General features: G+C 43.1%; 1 protein-coding gene across 3 annotated transcripts in view; it reads right to left on the reverse strand.

Moving 5' to 3' along the window:
• Positions 1-223: 223 nt before the first annotated feature.
• Positions 224-19,979, reverse strand: part of CSRNP1 (cysteine and serine rich nuclear protein 1) — a 72,303-nt gene continuing 52,547 nt past the window's right edge. For all 3 annotated transcript variants that reach the window (XM_089533663.1, XM_089533662.1, XM_089533661.1), the window contains exons 2-5: positions 17,193-17,400; positions 8,079-8,338; positions 7,035-7,331; positions 224-5,733 (exon numbers count right to left, since the gene is read on the reverse strand). In XM_089533663.1, the coding sequence (XP_089389789.1) occupies positions 4,720-5,733; positions 7,035-7,331; positions 8,079-8,338; positions 17,193-17,376 (1,755 nt within the window). In that variant the 5' untranslated portion in view covers positions 17,377-17,400 and the 3' untranslated portion in view covers positions 224-4,719. The remainder of the gene's footprint in view (positions 5,734-7,034; positions 7,332-8,078; positions 8,339-17,192; positions 17,401-19,979) is intronic.

Genomic DNA, 19,979 nt, shown 5'->3' on the forward strand with positions numbered 1-19,979 from the left:
ATCAGAAGTTGGCAGTCTTTGGGGGACAAGTTGTGAATAAAGAAGGGATATTTTGAACGCAAGACCCTTCTCCATAGCAACCCCCAGCGAGCCCTTGGAAGGCCTTTACATTGGCACAAATTTGATTTTCATTAACCTCCCCCAGCCCTCCAGCCCTGCGCAGAAGAGAAGACACAGCCATGGCTCTGTTCTAAAGCAAAAGTTGTTTTTATTTGAAAGCGTAATGAAATTTTCTTCATATTGCTCAGACGAAATGAGAGACAGCAGCTCATAGGCAGATAACGCTTCTTCTTTTTTTAGTTTTGCTTTTAATATCAGTGAAAACGGGGAAAGGGGCCAAAGAGGTAAAAATAAAATGCATTTTTTAAAAAACTTGTACCTCGAAGCAACGTAAGCAGAATATATACACCGAGAAAGCAAACATAAAGCCGTTGAAACCAAAAGTGTTTCGATCAATGCATTAGATAATTACAGATCGTGTCAATAAATACCCAGGATTTTTTGTTTTGTTTTTAAAGGGGGGGGGACTGCTGTAACAGGCAACGTTTTATACAAGATACAGAAAGAGGAAATATATATATCTATTTACAATCAGTGCACCCTGAGGTGTGAAAGAGGGAAGTTGGCACCTACACACATAAAGTGAATAAATTAAAAAGAGGAGGGGGAAATCTACGAAGGCAGAAGGGGTCTTACCCCTCAATCTCCCAACATTCGTTTCAAAAAGGCATATACAGACATATATGCAGGGAAAGGAATGTTCTACCGTTGTTGATTTAGTGCCAAAAACAACCCCCCAAACAAAACAGTACCAAAAATGTCCTAAAAGAGTCATTATTTAATTTAGGTGGAATTAAAAAAAATTCCACAAATTAAATACGGAAATTGGGATATATTTATATATATTTATATATTTAAAGTTAAATACTTTGTTTTAAAACAAAATTGCCCAAAGTGGGATTACCCTTTTGCGCTGGACGCCACATTGTTCCATAGAGACTTCACTATTTGATTTTTTAAAAAATTATCTTTGCATAGACTTGGTGGGACAAAAGTCTTTCCAAACAGCTCCATTGTGGAAAGAATGCTGGATGTTTTCCAGATCGCTAGAGGTCAAAGTGCAGGGTGTCTAATCTCAGAGAGGCAAGGACACTGTTTCCCTTAGCAAAAACCCCAGTGGCACAAGCAAGACCAGATGCAACTGCAGCCAAAGGATTGCAATCCAGAAAGTTACCCCTTCCCAACCAAAGGGAATTGCTTAGGAAATGGAAACATTCAATAATAATGGATGACACACACAGACAGACACAAAAACCAGGTTAATCTTTTTATCCTACTTAATAAAAGCTGCTGCTCTGCTTTTGTTGCGGGGATAGTGTTTTGGTCAGGTGAAAGAGGTGTTTTGGGGATAGCAAGCTTTCAAAAGAGGGAGGCATAAAAACAGCTGAGTTCCTTGAAGCAGAGTAAGAATTTAGTACCAAGTAAGCTGCTACATGTGTATGTGATCACTGAATAAATCAAAGGCCCGGTACGGACCGCCCAAAAAGGGTGGTCTCCCGGCGCCTGGTTTTGCTCCGCGGGGAAGCCGCAGCCTCCAAACCACAGGACTTTCCCGCGGAGCAAAAAGAGCCCACAAAAAGAGACACGTGTAGACGCTAAGCGTCCGTCACATCAAAATGGCGGCACCCATCTGTACAGGGCGCCACCATTTTGACGTACGGAATACGTGCTAGGGTTGTGGGGCGTCAGTAAGTGATGCTCCGAGGCACCCCTAGTACGTCATCAAGATGTGCCACGAGGCCCATCTATACCGGGCCAAACTGAACCAGTACACACTAAGGCTCATTGGTAGTAAAGGCATATGTATCCTACTACAGAATGGAGTGGTGACCAGTTGAATATATTGTATGGAAATCACCCAACAGTGTTAGGTTTGCACCCTGCTTTTAAGGACATACCTACAAAGCACTTGTACTGGGATGAGCAATTCACAGCTCACAAACTGCACATTAATCCCACTCCTGGTGAATGGGATCTATCCCTATCTACAACTTTACACATTTTGTGTTATTTTTAAAGTTGGAAGTTTGACACAGTAAGACTTTTAAGCAAACACCACAAACTACTAGCCAAGAGATGGCAGATGGAGGGGGAGAGAATGGCACTGGCTTAACAGATGTAGATGCTTACTCTGCTTGCTTTCTATCATTTTAAGCACTACCAACTGGATCTTCCTTCTAAACAAGGCCTCTAAATTATGTTCAGACAGAGGTTTTGGTGTGTGTGTGTGTGTTTATATTTCAATAACATACCAACAATAAAGTTTTCTAATGTTTTCTTTTTCCTCTTCACTGTTTAATTGGTATCTTTCCAAGAGGCGTATAAATATCCTGGTTTAGCCAAAGTCTTGTTTTCATTTTTTTAAAAAATAGAAAAGTTGTTCTCCACTTTCCAAATGTCAAAGGAGCATTTAAAAAAGGGAACCCTTCAGAAATTTGACAACTTCGCCATTTGTAATCAAATCCAAGGATACACTGAATAATACAATGATGTCTTGTCCTTACCTGTTCCAACCATATCATCCCATTCGAACATGTGGGACTCCAGATCAGTGGATTCCCAACCCTTGGTCTTCCATTTGTTTTGGACTTCAACTTCCAGAAGCCCCAGCCAACTTGGCCAACTGTCAGGAATTCTGGGAGCTGAACTCTAAATCATCTGGAGGACCAAAGGATGGGAACCACTGCTCTAGATCATTAGGAAACATTTGTTGCTAGGTGGAACCTGTTTATGAGAATGAATGGGCACCACATTGTATAAATGGCATTTTAACGCAATCCTGTGTGGGCTGCACTGCAGTTGCAACTGTCTAGCTTCACACTGGCATTCTCTCTCCCACCTGACACAACCCAAAACATCCCAAGTCCTGCTAAGCACAGTGTTTTGCGTGTTTAAATTTTTTTGCTATTACTACTGCAAAGGCTAAAAAGTCCTCTTCAATTGCAAGCTTGGCTCTTCCAAAACAGGTTCTTCTTCTTGTATATTTGGGCACCATAATAGATCAGATTCATTCTATAAAGAAGTCATGGCCAAATCCTTAAGTAAATTAAATAAATTAGAAAATAATTTACAAACACATTTTTACTTTTATCTCTGCTTTAAATAGTTCATATGATTTCTTTCCTCTTATGCTCTCTCTTAATAGTTAGGGGTTATTATTACTTGTCCACAGCAGAATTATGGACATCACACAGATACAAGTCTTCTACAAGAATGACATGGCCGAGGAAAAAAATCAAGATTTTTTTCTTAAATAGTAGCAACATACAACCTCTTTTTATAGTACAACACAGGAGCTTTGGAGATTTGGGGGGGGGGGGTCAACAGGGTGTGTTCTTTTTGCTGTGCTGCAATATTTCACTGATCTCAGAATTTCCAAAGTTCAAATATTCTTCTCAGCCACAAATATGATCCAGTGAGTCCCTTTCTAGTATGTACACTAGCTCCCTCCAATTGCCCATCGTTCTCCCATAACAGCAAGTCCCTTTACAGCACTGCACTGAGATTACAAAAGCAGCACAAGGGGTTCCCACTGCAAAAAGAAGACACTCCTGAAGCTGTGTACAACACTCCATTTCACCCTGTACCTCCACTGGGAAGTAAGCTTGTTTGAAACCAGTTTAATAAACACTCGCTAGAGAGCCTTTGCCCACTGGAGGAGGGCAAGGAGACCAGGGAGAAACCTGGAATTCAAGAGAGTGAAACAGAATTTGTAATGCAGATACATGACTTCTCCAAAAGCCTTTGGGTCAGATCCAGACTCAAGAGTGGACTAGTTGGACTTTAGCTTAAGTCCCTGACACTTCAAGGATGTACTTTAAATATGACATCTGGGTTCACGCTAGAAAAGTTATGCAACTGCATTGCAAATAAACACAGTTTTATTTTCCCCAAAGGAAAAAAGCAAAAAGAAAACACATCCTTAAAGCCTGGGGTGTTTTAGCTCCTTAGTAAGCCCCAGTGCTACTCAGGTATGTGAAGGTAACAAATAAATAAAGACAGATATATTATGCAAAAATATGATTGTACACATAATACATCCAAGGCATGACTAATTTAAATAAGATTCCATGCTCAGTTCAAGCTTCGGTGGCTATTTTAAACTGTGGAATTTTGCAATAAATAGACTGGAGAGGGAAATGATGCATCTAATAGTGTAGGGGCCTATTTTTTCTCCCTGTAAATGTCTTACTCAACAGATAACCCTTCAGCAAATCATTTTGACAATAAATATAATTATATAAAGAAAATTCTCAAAGCAGCTTGAGAAAATTGTCTGCCAACATTTGAAAATGTTTGCAGAAGGTGCTCTGTGGATGATCCACAGTGTTAAAATGCAAGGAATACTTGCTCACAAGGTCTTCTCTGCTGCCCATACAAAATGCAAGTAAATTGTGTTTTGTTTTGCAAAAGTTATCTTTTGTTTTCCACCCCTCCCCAATGCCATTAAAAGGCTAAGAGGTCTGCACAAGCAGTAAAGAAAACTGATTGTAGCTGCAGATATTTTTGCTCCCTCCCCAAAGTGTCCCAATATGAACAATATTCATTTGCCTTCAATCTTTGTAGCATTTCCTTCTCTTCCAAGGATTCCTTATCCATGGTGCATTGTCCATGTTTTTTTTTAAAAAAAAAACAACACACACACAGAGATACACACAATTAAACCTTCACTGTCTCCATTAGGGATGACTTAATGGCATCTTCTAGAAGTTGATTGTCTGTAAAAGGTGCAGGGGTTTCTGGGACCGATTCAGACAAGCCAATGAGGGACTCTAAAAAGCAGGTGCTCTGGTCCCCAGACTGGGGCAAACTAGGGAAGTTTGGCAACTGGAGCTGCAGGGCTGAAAAGTTGTCCAGGTTCTCGTACTCCTTCAAAGAGTTATAAAGGGGTCCCAGGTTGTAGTCTGAGAAGGACTGGAAAAAATCCAGAGAGTCAGAGGAAAGGCTCAGGTCCATGTAGTTTTTGGAGCACTGTTCCCCCATGGAAGAGACACTACCACCTTGTGCTCCTGAGGAGGCCTCCTCGAAAAAACAACTTGCCTCCTGATTGGCGTTCTCGTCCAAACATTCTGTGAGATTCGGCAAATGGCTCAAACCGTTGTCACCGCCAAATTTCTCAGCCACATTGGTGACACACTGGTTTTCCACATCCACACTGAAGAAGCCGGTTGGATGGAATGAACTCAAGTTATCCTGGCAGCCGTTGGCAGTGCTAGTGTCATCCTCTGCATCGGAATCGCTGAAATGGAGGATCCGGGCCAAGCCGTCGTCGTCAACATCTGACTGCGACTTTTCAGATGGGGTGGCCTCATACTGTTCTTCCAAATCCTCACTCTGGCTGGATGAGAGAGATGAATCAGTCATATCGCTGCTGCAGCTGTTCTCGCCAATGGTCTCCAGGTCAGTGCTGAACTGGAAGGCTGGCATCAGAGGCTTGGTCCTTTCCTCTAATGCTGCCTTGCTCACTGGACAGCCAAATGGGTGAAGTCGTTCTCTGAAAGGGGGTTCAGGCTCAACATTCCTCTCACTGCTTTGCTGGTTCTTCTCCAACTCCAGCTTCATGATGGTGTGAATGAAGTGTGTCTGTACACGGGCCTGGTTGAACTCGATCCTCCCTTCTGTGTTTCCACAGCCATCTTTTGTGCAGCCACAAGGAAAGGATGTGTGATCCATCTGCCAGCAAAAAACAAAGATTATGTCACGTTTACCTTGTTTAATTAAAAAAAAAAACCAAAACAGCATCCGGATGTTACTGGCCCCCAATTGTTTGTATTTTGCCTACAAGTTAGTCAAGGCTGATTTTGTACATGCATTTTCAAGGAATTTGTCTCCAGTTGAGGACTCTAGGCCAAATCTTGGATCTGTTTCCACTGACAAAGTAATTCAACTATAGGAAAAGAAATTCCACCTAAACATTAGGAAGGATTTCCTGATAATAAGGACTGTTTGACAGTGGAACACACTCCCTCAGAGGGAGGTGGAGTCTCCTTCTTTGGAGGTTGTTAAACAGAGACTGGATGGCCATCTGTCAGAACTGCTTAGATTTTGGACTGCGGATGCCAGCTGCCATAACAAATATAGCTGGTGGTTTGAGGTTCCAATGTCCAAGAAAGCACCACTATCCATTCTGGCATTAAATGTCCACTAGTGTTCCAAGGGGCTCTGCTCTGCTACTGTTTTTACAACACAGTTAAAACATTTACTTGAATGGCTGTCACCTCTTTGAATGATGCAAAACACCACCCATGTAATCTGTTCAGCTTGTGCTGAGCGCATAAACCATCCACTTCCTGTCTGCCATGCCTATAGATGTTAGTTCTGATGCATAATAAAGTTCTGGGGAGCAAGAAAGACAAGAGTATTACTTGATCTAGGGATACAAGCCACACAGCATCCAGATTCAAGTCGAGGCTCAACCATAGACACACTGGGTAGCCTTAAGCAATATTGTTGTTGTGTGCCTTCAAGTTGTTTTCAACCTCTGGCGACCCTATCGTGGGGTTTTCTGGGGCTGAGTTTGACTTGTCCAGCAAGTTTCCATGGCCGAGCAGGGAACTGAACCCTGATCTAAAGAGTCCTAGTCCTACACTGAAACTACTACACTAAGCTGGTTCCTAAGGAATATACTAACAGACAAGGTTTAGCATCACCAGTTGCAATGGGAAGATAAATATGAATCTGCAAAGCTCTGGAGAACGAACAGACTGGCAAAGACAAGTGACAGCTGCGTTGACAGAGCACAGCAGCAGAAATTACCATTTGCCCTCTGGCAAAAAGTAGATGCTGACCAGAGCCCTCATTGTAGCATTCTTAAGACAAAGAAACATGCTTGGCTCATCCTGATACAAACAACTTCTTCCTACTCAAACCTGATTTAAAACCACACTGGAGCTGGCAAGTGACCATCTACAAGAGAATGTTCTGCTGTGCCATGTTGCAATCCCTACAGCCCTCTTCAAGGGAAGGCCACCCACCTGACACTTGATGCCAGCCAAACTACAGCTGCACGTTTCCGGATCGCAGAACTCCTGGCAGCTGCAGCCGCAGTCTTCTCGGGAGAGGCGAATGCTGTGCAGCTCCCGCTTCTCGTCTTTGTCGATCTTCTTGACGCCCATGGCCTTGAGCAGAGCTCGCCTCTTCTTGGCTGGGTAGGGCTGGAGGAAAAAGCCGTCCTCCAGCTCTGTGCCATTGCCTTCAATGTCCTCATCTGAGATGTCTTCTGTGGTAAGCTGGTTGGCCTCCTCAGACTCTTTCGTACCATTCATGGTTAGCTATTAGGGGGAAAGAAACAGAAGAAATGCTTGTTAAAACAGTGAAATGAATGCACCAAGGAACTCACCACCTTGTTATCAGGTTGCTGTTGTTGTGTGACTTCAAGTCATTTCCAACTTATGAAGCACCTAAAGTGAATCATTCATGGAGATCTCTTGGCAAGATTTGTTCAGAAGGAGGTTTGCCATGACCTTCCTCTGATGCTGAGTGTGACCTACCCAAGGTCACACTCTCTCAGCCCGAGAGGATGTCAATGGCAAACACCCTCTTAAGAAACTTGCCAAGAAAAACCCGATAGGTTTGCCTTAGGGTTGCCATAAATAGGAAACAACTTGAGGGCACACAACGACAACAAATCTGAGCAAACAGTAAATGACACTGACCCACCAGAAAGTTGAAAGCAACATACTTGTGTTTTGGGCACCACAGTTTAGGGACAGCAAGCAATGGCTGGTATTGGAAAGGGCGGTGTTAATGGTGCTTTATTTAACAATGTGGGATAAAGTTAAGTCTGATTATCAATGATTTACACTTGAGTCTAGAAACAAATAGATGGCCCTTCCTAGCCTGGTGCCCTCTAGACTATCTGTCTATCTTAGTACTGCCTGATCTGACTGGAAGCAGCCCTTAGGGCCTTGGGCAGATGAGATTGCCTGTAGCTACCTGTAATCCTTTCCTAGCCAAAGATGTCAAGAACTGAACCCAGGACCTGTTTGCCTGCATGGCAGGGCCTCTCTGTGACTTACTTTCCACTTCAAGGCTTCCAGTTTCTCCTCTTTCAACTTCTCCTTCAGCTTCTCCCGTCGCACCAGTTCCTGTTCCTTGGAAAACTCGGCCAGCGTGAACTCCCGGGAGAAACCATGCTTGCTGACCATGCCAAGGGTGCATCCCCCACGGCTAGGCACGCTGGTGAACCCCTGGCAGCGTGGGAAGTAGAACACAGTGACCCGGTCAAACTCCACATTGTTCCGCTTTAGCCGCTTGCTTTTCTTCAGGATGGATGTCGCTGGAGAGAGAAAAGGAGAGAGAATTGGTGAGCCTTTCTTGTTGTTATGTGCCTTCAAGTTGACTCCAACTTATAGCAACCCTTTCCTAGGGTTTTCTTGGCAATATTTACTCAAAAGAGGTTTGCCACTGCCTTCCTCTAAGGCAGTGGTTCTCAACCTTTGGCTCTCCTAATGTTTTGGACTTCAGCTTCCAGAAGCCCCAGCCAGCTTGCCCAAATGATCAGGGATTCTGGGAGGTGAAGTCTAAAATGCCTGGAGGACCCAAGGTTGAGAACCACTGCTCTAAGGCTTAGAGAGTGAGTCTCACCCAAGGTCATGCAGCAGATTTTGGTGGCAAAACAGGGATTCAGACCCTTGTTTCCAGAGTGCTAGGCTGCTGCCATACTGCAGAATTAATGCAGTTTGACACCTCTTTAAGCACACTGGCTCTATCCTATGGAATCCTGGGAGATGTAGTTTGTTGTGGCTCCAGAGCGCTCTAACAGTAAAGACTAAACATCTTAAAAACCCTACAAATCCCAGAAATCTATAGCATAGAGCCATGGCAGTTAAAGTGGCATTAAACTGCATTAATTCTGCAGTGTAAATGCAGCTCTATCCAACATGCAAACCACTACATCATGTTGGCTCTTGAGCCTTTGTTATTACCAAACATTTCAGATATATAATTCATGTCAGGAAAAGTGTTATTACATTTTTCATTCAGCTCTGTATCCATGAGGTATAGAAATTTACTGTTTCAGAAACCAAGGGGGGGGGGGAAGCATTTTCAGGAAAAGAAAAAAAATTAGCCACAAGAAACACAGCCAGAAAATAACTGGCCACCATGTATGCTGTATTACTGTTGCAAGGAGAGAATATGATACAATTTAAATTTATTGACCAATTTGGTGTTCTTTTTTTAAAAGGAAATTGACAGCATGAAAAAGGACAGCTCGTTTTTTGTACAACTGATGGTAAGATAAAATGAAAGTCGCTTTTTGTACAATATGAGCAGTGCTATGTGTTGTGTACCAAGGAGTAGAGCAAGCCTGATCCTGTGCCAACACAAGCCTCAACGCTGCAACCAAAGTAAGTAAACTTATTTGCATAAGTTTGCCTAATTTATGATTCATATTTCTGAAAGTGTACAAAACATCCTGGTGAAGTAACCTCATGTACTGTACAGTACAGTTTTATCTCACCCTCCTATCTTTCAACACAATGGATAAGGTCTCCTTCCATGTTATCTTCACAACTACTTTTTAGGCCAGGCCAGTTTAAGAGATTATGGCTGCATCCGCACTGCAGGAATAATCCAGTTTGACACCGCTTTAAGTGCTGAGGCTCAGTAGTATGGAGTTGTGGGAATTCTGGAAATGGTAGTTTGTTGTGGTGCACGAGACACAACAAATTACAAGTGGGTGTCAAGCTGGAATATTCCTGCCAAAGTCATCCAGTGAGCTGTCTGACTGACCACAGATTTGCAACTGCATGGAGCTAGTACTACAAGCCATCCACCACACCACACTGCTCATCATATATATAATTTTAGTTCATTCTGCCTTTTGACTACAGGCTTCACACAGAGACTCTCAGAATGACATGTATTAAAAGTGAGTCACATACAATAAAAATAAAAACAAAAACAGAATTACTAGGAAGAATGTCTCGACTGTAAGAGTTCATCCAAGATGGAACAGACTGGCTTGGAGGCCTTTAAGCAGAGTTTGGCTGGCTATCTCTCAGTTGTGAGAGATCTTAGGTGTGAATTCCTGCATGGCAGAGGGGCTGGCCCTTGTGGTCCCTTTATAACACTAAAATTCTAGCTGGTAAGTGTGTGTATACACCTTAAGTGTGTACACAGCTGGGACTCCTCCTTGCTGGAAAGTCAATGTTAGACATACAATCTCTGCAACCTAATACCATTTGGTTTTTGTACAAGACTTTTCTGTATTCAAATGCTTTTACATTATTTAATCTGTGTCCTGCCCATCTGCCAATGGTAATATTGTCAGTATTTCCTCACAACAACCCTGTAAGATAGTGCAGCATTATTCTCGTAGCCAAACGAAGAATGTGGAACTGGATGCTGAGGGCCTGGTTGCATCTAGGGCTGCATCTGCTCTTCAGAATTAACGCAGTTTGACACTGCTTCAACTGCTATGGCTCAGTGCTATGGAATGTTAGGGTTTGTAGTTTGGTGAGACATTTAGACTTCCCTGCCAGAGAGCTCTGGTGCCACAATAAACTACAAATCCCACTGTTCCAAAGCAATGTTAAAGCAGTGTTAAACTGCATTATTTTTGCAAAGCAAATGCAGCCTATCGATCAGGTGAGGTTTCAGCTGGAAGACATCTCAGGTCACATTCTTGCCCATGCGATGCTCCGGTACCTTTGACAGGGCCACTCATCTTTTCCAACCCAGGTGCATTCTGAAGCATTAGTAGTCCCCAGAGGACTATACCACATGCTCCTCCAATGTACATTTGGCTTGGCTCAGATTTCAGCCCACAGGCAGGCCCCGTTTCACACACACACACAAACACAAAGCAGGGTTAGCAAGAATCCCACAAGGTAGTGGTTGTTTTTCTTGTTGTTGCTGCTGCTGCTGCGCTTGCAATTTTTCTCAAGGAAATTTGTCCTCCCGACAGCAACCGGGGACATGAAATATTCATTGCACGCTACTTTAACTGCCTAAGCTCGCCATCTGCGCATTGTCAGCCAGGAGACTTGGAGAGGCCGTGGCAGCCATATATATATATGCGCACACCAGAAAAGGGGGGGGGGGGTTGACACAGACATCCAAACAGTTTAGTTGCTGAAGCTTGCAAGAAGGAGTCTACAAGGGGAATGGAGAGCACAGGAGACAGAGCAAGAAATCTTCAAAACAGCTGCTTTGATGACATTTCCTTTGCTCTCCATTGGGAGGAACTGTAAATCTATAGCCTAATCTCAAGGGGCTAATTTGAGAGCAGCTGCAGAGCAGTTAATCTTTATGCAGGTGATCCCAGTGTAAACACAGCCAGCTCAAGCGCCTGGTTTATCTTAAAAGCCCATGCTTCCAAAACATGAGTTTTATGCATTTTAGAAAAGTTTAACGTTTAACCTTGCTGGCTGCGATCAGGTGCTTCTTCCCTCAGCTGGTGCAAATTTAGAGGGGAGAGAGAGAGACTTTTAAAATGCATGGACCAGGAGCAGAAAAGCAGCAAGCTCTAATTGGTTTGTCAAAAATATGAAGGAGCCCAGAGGAGAGACTGCTCAACACAGGTAGGAATCTTGCAGGAAGAAAGAGCGACTAGCTAAGCGTGTAAACAGAAAGCTGGATTGACCTGAGTTCAGATCTTACCTCTGCCCATAAACTCACTAAGAGGCATTCAGCGTGCCTCTTAACCTCACATCACCAACTCTGAAATATAGACAGCGGCACATAGGTGTGCTTAAAAAGGACAGGTGACAGCAGTGCAATACATCAGCATCGACCTTGTGCTCCCCCAGATGGGTTTGATGACAGTTCCCATCATCCCTAGCCAGCATGGTTAGGGATGATAGCAATTGTCATCCAAAATCGTGAAGGAGGTACTAGAAGGATGATTCCCTCACCATATGAAGCCACTTTCAGTAGGTTTCCCTGCTGCCCCACTTAAGCAGCTGACGAATGTCAGGCCCAGATCAAATCTGTTTCTTTCTCCAGCCCTGTCCCCAAACCTGCAAATTCCATGTATTTGCAGATGGAATTTTGCACAGAAAGAGCCAAGTCTGCACCCTTAGGGTTGAAAACAGGTATACTTCATTGAACAAACAGATGTGCTCTTGGGTATTGCTTCTTTAACAGAAAATTTGGTACCGGAGGGGGAAACAATGGTGATAGGTTCCTAATTCAAAACTAACAGTATGCCCATGTGAAATAAAACAGCCAAACCACATAAGCCTTGTACAAGTAGACAAAAACATTTTAGAGCTTTTAGAGACCACTCAATTTCTTCTTGTTTTACTGTTCACACATGCTCAATAAGGCAGTGGCTGTGTAAATGTCTCTTTTAGGTAGGCAGGCAGGCATGGCTAGAGTAAGGTTGCTTGGAGTAGAATCCCACTAGTTACCAGCTTAAGCTTTATTACATGATTTAATGCAGATCTGCTGCTGCAACCCAGTAATGAAAATCTGTGTTTCTCCAGCTCTCCTTCACTGTCCTATTAATGTTGCTGCTGCTTTAAAAATCCAGCTAGACAGAGGATGAGGAGGAAAACTGGGGCTAGGTGGCCACTAAAAAAAGGAGCTTCTTTGGCTGCATCTGCGCTGCATTAGTGCAGTTTGGCATCACTTTAACTTCCATGGCTCAGTGCTATGGAATCCTGCACTGAGTCATGGCAGTCAAAGTGGTGTCAAACTGGATAGTATCTGCAGTGCGGATGCAGCCAGAGTCAGAGGCTTTGTTAACTGAGGTACATCTGTTTTCTGTACAGTACTTATGCTGTGCTTTTTAATAGGTTTCCAAGACAGCTTGGGAGGGGAAAAATTAGATCACAATCATAACTCAAAAAAACCAATTATGACACTAAGTACCAAGAACAAAGGGGAAACAAACACAATGGGGAAAAAACTTAGTATAATAGCAATCAGTGGAATTTAAAACAATAAACACTAAGGAGGATAAAACTAAGATATAGAGAAGCATAGGAGCTGGGTTTTTTTTAAAGATGTTTATACCACATTTAAATGACACAGAATCATAGAATCTGAGAGCTGGAAGGGACCACAAGGGCCACTAGTTGAAGATCGAGAGTCCACTATCCTCTGAAGCAGTCAGCTCTTATAGTCAAGAGGTTCTTCCTAATGTTTAAGCAGAATTTCTTTCCTTCTCCTCCTTGTTGTTGTTGTTGTTGTGTGCCTTTCTGGCTTGTGGCAGCCTTGAGGAGAACCTGTCATGGGGTTTTCTTGGCAAGCTTTGTTAAGAAGCGATTTACCTTTGCCTTCCTCTGGGAGTGAGAAAATCTAACTTGCTCAATGCCATCTAGTGGGTTTTTCTGGCCAAGCAAGAATTCAAACCCTGGTCTCCAGAGTCATAGTCCAATGATCAAACCACTAGCAATCAACTAATACATAAATAAGAATTGCAGAATACCCACTTATGGCTCACAACACAAATGGTAAAACTGAACTCCAAAACGGACTCGGTCTGCCCTCCATCTCAGTCTTTTGGGGCTGTGAATTCCACAACAACAATCAAATAAGCCCAGGCTGCCCACCAGCTGTGGTCTGACACCTGCTGGGGTTATGCAAATCACATGCAAATTAACCACATGTCGCCAAAATATGCAGACCGGCTGCAGATGCAACAACTTGCAGGACGTGTCTGTACAGCCCTCTGTTCCAAACTATTTATTTCAATTACGGAGGAACATAAAACGCCCAACGCTGCTCCCAAATGCCGAAGTGGGTCCCCCACATTTCTAATCCTGGCAAAATAATTTAGTACAAACACAAGAAAATTGCTCCCTCTCTACTATGAATAATGGCACATGCTTAAGCTTCCAGCAGTTTTAGCTTAAGATAGCAATTTACAGAATTCAATTAAACAGAGATACAGTACGCAAGGGTCAAACCAATCTAAGTGCATCTATGAGATACGTTTGCACTGGTTTGGCCAGATCGATCTGGAATCCATTTACTTAAAATTGGCACAACTCTTCCATATATTAAATAATGAGGCCCATGCCTCTCTGGGGAGAGGAATGAAGCTCAACAGCTGCTAAGGAATCTACAAGCCGAGGATTAAAAATGCAGTATCTATAGTGACCGGTTTTCAACCACCATCACCCTCCCCTACTTCTACAAAGGGTGTTTGCTGAGGCGAGATGGCAAGCTTAGCCGTTGAAGGTACCATAACCTTGATCCTTTACACACACACACAAATCAGTTATCAGCAATACTGCTGATCCAAAGCTGAGCTCAAATGCAACGCCGGCACAATTTGAGCTCAGTGACATATTTCAGTTTAATCCCTTGCCCCCAAAATATGGATTTATTTGATTTTTTTGCAACTTCTGTTTAAAAACCAAGAGGGTTTTTATTAAAGAAAAATCTAAGGTATGTTCATGACTCCTGCAGAAAGATCCACAAAACTGGGGGAAATGCCCAGTGCAATGGCCTGGAGATGACAGGTCAGCTGAGCCTCGCAGGGAGGTCTAACTGACCCCAGTTTGGTTTAGTAATATTTTACTTTGCGACTTCCATGATTTCCACTGGAGTTTGGTTCCAGGACCCCCCATGGATACCAAAATCCATGGATGCTCAAGTCCAATTAAATACAATGGCACAGTGAGATGGTACCCCTTATATAAAATGGCAAAATAAAGGTTTGCTTTTGGAACATATGTTGTTTTTTAATATTTTCATGCCATGGATGGTTGAATCATGGATAAAAAATTGGTGGATACAGTGGGCTGTATTTCTTGCAGTGTGAATTTTCCTGAATGTGGAGGAGCCTGTAATGTTTGTTAAAACCAGTAACCGCTACAAACTCAGAGAGGCTTCTGAAAATAGGATGCTCATTCAAGGACGCTAAATGCAGTAGGCTGTCCACATCCACTGGGGTTAGGGGTGCAGAACTCTCATGAAAGTGGGAAAACTACCAATAAACAACCACTGTTTTTCTTTAACTTGAGAGAACACCTCTCTAAGTCCTCCAGCAAAACTCTACGGACAACATCCACTAGAATCTGACCACAGAATTGCACTGGAGGACCTACAAATGCTAGGTCCTCCATCATCACTCTAAGATCAACTTCCAGGTGAATTGTGCTGGAGGACCTAGAGATTTGTATGGAAGAACATACCACTCAAATCTGTGAATAATCAAATCTGCAAAATTCAAAGCTGCAAATGTTGAGGGCTGACTGTATGTGAATCAAACCATGAACCGGTTTATGTCAGTCTTCTACTTTCTGTATCAACAAGATGTCATTTCAGCCATGGGTTTTCTCATTAATGCCTACACAGGCAGACACAGACACACACACACAAAGAAAAAGTGAAAAATGAAGAGGAAATGTAAGGTAACTATTGTTATTGTTGTTTTGATTGTATTTGAATATGTGCAGTCATTCCTCTTCCTTCAAATTCTCTGAAATGCTCCCCCCCCCCCCTTCAATCAAGGCAGGGAACACAGAAAGTTCATTGTTACTACACAAAAGGCCAGAACACAAAAAGAAAGAGTCTTTGTCATTCCATGACTTCCAAAAGCATTTTGAGACTGCAGCAGGTTTGCAAATGTCTACTAAATGGACCTTAGAAACAAAATATTCCCAGAGGCCCAAAGGAAGATTTATTGATTAAAACTATTGCCCTTCATTAGAAGGGTAACAGATGGCATTTCTGCAGAATGTAGGTGTAGATCATGGCTGTAAAAGATGGAGAACTGAGAACCACTAGGAAAAGACCTCAGCTGAGCAGTTAGAAAATGTTAATTTAGCATACTGCATGTTTTGCTGAATAAACTGGAATTATTCAGAACTGGATTCTACTTGTATTCAATCAGCTAGGTTTTTTTTTTTAAATTAACTGTGTGTGTCTAAAGATAATTTGTCAGTTTGCAATTGCTCATTTTAGAAGAATGTAAACAAACAAAAATTAAAATCACTGAGCTTGGATTGAGACGTTATGTACTTGAGCCAATAATGCAAAACACTGCCCAAAACATATTCCCTTCTGGTTCAAACGCATCATCCTTATCTTACTATGAAATCTTACTCCTAGGTTTTTGTCCATTCCATCTTTTAACTGTGAGCTCCTTTCCCCTCTCCATACACAGCTCCATCAATTTAAACCTAATGATCCCTTTCTGCACAGGTAAATTTGCAGCCTAATTTAGGATCCCAGGTCTGGCCAAATGTTTTGCCAATTTCTGTTCTGAGCAGCGGCAGTGTTATACAGTATGTGTCTGCTTGCCAAACTGAAGGCAACATGGAGAAAACCACATAGACAAACACATGTGCTTGCATGAAACAAAAAAAGGATAGGCTGATATTAAAGAATGTAGTGTAGTGGTTGGAGCAATGGACTAGGGGCTTGTCTACATGATTAAAATACTCCTCATTCTGCCTGAATACGATATGAACCCACTGCATGCAATTCAGAGGAGTTCAGGGGGGTAGTATTGTTGTTGTGTGCCTTTGGACTTACAGTGACCCTAAGACACACTTATCATAAAGTTATTCCATACACACACCCCAAATAACTCCACAAACTCAGCTGAAAGAGGCTTCGCCGTTTTTACCGGAGTATCTATGAATTTCCGAAAAGATGTATATTATCAAATGTGAGGCCATCCATCCACCTCTGCGTGAATTTGCATGGCTGTGCATTTTCAGCAGAGGGAGGGCAAATAAATGTGAATTTGCACAGGAAGTGAAGACAATTAAACATTGGATGTGGATGTGCAAAAATCCACAGCAATTCACGTAATACACTTATGTGTAGACTAGCCCTAGGACCCCAGAGAACTGGGTTCAAATCCCCACTCAACCATGACACTCACTAAGTAACGGCAGGCTTACTCATTCTCTCTCAAGAATTGTCAGAAGGATAAAAACAGGTAGAGGAGAACAAAATATGCTCCCTTGAGTACTGTTTTATTAGGTTAGCAAATACAGTCGATCCTCTGTTTTCGTGGGGGATCTGTTCCAGACCCCCCGCAAAAACAGAGTTTCGTATATATTCATATATTGAATATAGGTGCGGGGCTGTGGGAGTGCATCTTGGGTATGTGCCCCATTATTTCCCCCTCCATTTGTCCCTCGCACATAAGTCAGGGACGCGGGTTCAAAACCCGCGAAAACAGAGGGAGGACTGTACAGTATGTAATTAATACTTACGGGTGAAGTCCGAATTTAAGGCCAAGCTGGACTTGATACCACCTCCTCGTGAGCTTTCCTCATCTGATTCCCACCCTGAAGAAGCTGAAGAAGCGGAGGAGGAGAAAGGAGAGCAGGATGATGAAGAGGAATAGGGAGCGTCGTCTTCCAATTCATCGTATTTTCTTTTCAATACTCCTGTCATGGTTACTGAGGGGTTTTCATATAACTGGGGGACAAAGCAGAGAGGAAAAATAGCTGTAAGTAACAATTCGCACAATCTTGCATGGTGATTCTTTAGTAAAATACATGTGCACACCAGGAAGTCTCTGTTGGGTTCTTAACTATTTAGGTGCTTAGCAGTGTTCCAGGAAATTCTGGGGCTTTGCTTCAGTAACACGTTCAACTTAACCCAACTCATGGCATTCTGGTTTGATTTGGACTACATCTCCCTATACTATCAGCCACCTGGATGGCACCAGGTTGGGTGCAGGGGTGGGAGGTGAAAGATGGGTTAACACACCATCAATCTTTTCCTTCAATGTGCACTGTGCTGGATGTGTCTGAGGGCACACACCATTCAGGCATGTTAACAATGAGGTACCAGTGAGCATAACCAGTGACCAGAGAGCCTGGCAATCTACTTTTTTGGACTATAACTTCCAGAATCCCCCAGGCAGCACAGCCAAGGCTTTCCTTGAGCACATTTCCCAGCAGAAATATTTACAATTTGCCCTTCAAGTATCTAGCTGGCTCCCAAATGCACTTGGATGGTGCATCTTGGCTGTTATTACAGCTGCTCTTGCTCTCTCACACACGCAGAACATTCTCTGGGATTGTTCCCAAATTTACAGCAAACTGAAGTGGTTATTATGATGGTCTCAAAAATTAGAGAAAATGAAACAGGCTCAGAACTCATCTTCCTATTGCTACTAAAAATCCCTGTACAAGTTCAGCATGCAAAATATAAACATCAAATTATGCTTCAAACAAAAGGGCTGTGTAGATGCTTATTTCAGGATGAGGAAAAGGGCTGAGAAACAGTAACAAAACTAGTCAGTACAGACAGTTAGTGTGGACAGAAGAACACTATGATGGTAACAACTGCTCTCTGCTAGAACTGGCAGTGACTCTGCAACAGACACCTTTACTATTGTCTGCTATCTGATCCTCTGGACATACTGAGGATTCAACCTGTAGCCTCCTGCACATAAGCCAGATATTCTAACACTGAGCTATAGAGAAAACAGAGTGTACCATCTCACTGCAGGCCTGTAAAAATCAAGACAAAGGAATGAATTAAATAACCACTATTCATCTCGAAGCCAAGCACTAACCAGGGCTGACCTTATTTAACTTTCAAGACCAGATGCAATTGGACCTTTTATTATCCAGTGGAAGACAGATTGAGACATTTCAACAAATGCTACCCAAAGGCCACTTCAAAGTTCACACAACTAGTTGCCTCAACTCTTTGGATCCTGGTTGCAATCTCCATCTTCAATTTACTTTTCTATATGAGTCAATTGCATTACCCCACTCTTGCTGGACTGCAACTCCCAGGTTCCCCCATCACCTGTGATGCTGGTAGGAGCTTGTCAAAGTGCAATTATCTGGGGAACCCATGTTTGCAAGCCCCTGGCTCTAATGCAATGGTCTCCAAACTCTGCCCTTTAAGAGATGCTGGACTTCAGAGCCCAGAAGCCTCAGCCATGTTGGCCAATAGTCTGGGATTCTGTGAGCTTAAGTCCAAAATCCCTTAAAGAGCACAGTTTGGGGACCACTGCTCTAGTGTAAAAGCTGATCCCCCCCCCCACACACCCACCTGACTAAAATTTTATACTTGCACAAGCTGGAGAAGGAAGGGAGGAAAGTCAAGCCCAAAGACAAACCAAAACACACAGCCCAGGAATCAGAGTACAACACGTTCTGCCACAAGGAAGCCCCACGTTTTGGCTGCACACTCACAAGGGCTGGGCCTTTAATTCCCTCCCTTTCTAAGCAGCCTTCTTCACTCACGCTAACTGACTAAGCCACTTTGCAGAGAGCAGCATCAAGAGCAGCAGCAGTCCCATGTGGGGAAAGATGCACAAAGCATCAGGAACTGCTAGCTAGCCAAAGCCCAGCAAAGCCCTGCCTCGCACGCTCCTTTATCTGCTGCTCAGCCAAGCCATCCTGGCTGCAAAACCAATGGCTCCCCCTTTGAACAACAGGGCAAATTAAAGAAACCAAAAAGTGACAAAAGGAAACCTGAAGCCAACCAGCTCAGCTCATGTTTGGACAGCTACATTCTTTTTGGGAGTTCTTTTGCAACTGTCCAAACAAACAAACAAAGCTCTTGGCCCCTGTAGCTTCTCTCTGGACCCATTCCCTTGCATCGAAGACACACAGTGTTCCCTCACAAATGTGCCACTGAAAACAACAAGACAGCCCCAAGGGTTTTCAATGGGGCCTGGGAGCTGTCACTACCCAGCAAAGGTTGCCCCAGAGCTGAGAAAGGTTCCAGAATTTGAAGCTGTGGTTTTACAAAAGATCTAGAAAAGAGGAGGAACAGCGAGAGGAAAAGAAAAAGGAAGGAAGGAATTTCCTCAATGTCCGGACAAATGCACAACTACAGTGGTACCCCGGGATACGAATTGATCGCGTTACGAAATTTCCGGGGTACGAAAAAGTTAGATTGGAAAAAACTGTTCCGGGTAACGAAAGATTTTTCGGGTTACGAAATTCATTTCGGCGCATTTCGGCGCGAAATTCAAATGCGAAGCGCGGCTAGCGGCTTTCCAGCGCTAACGGAAAGCCTTTTCGGGT

This window comes from Sceloporus occidentalis, unplaced genomic scaffold, assembly GCF_023333645.1.
Source record: "Sceloporus occidentalis isolate IW3139 unplaced genomic scaffold, rSceOcc1.0.p SCAF_7, whole genome shotgun sequence".
NCBI lineage: Eukaryota > Metazoa > Chordata > Lepidosauria > Squamata > Phrynosomatidae > Sceloporus > Sceloporus occidentalis.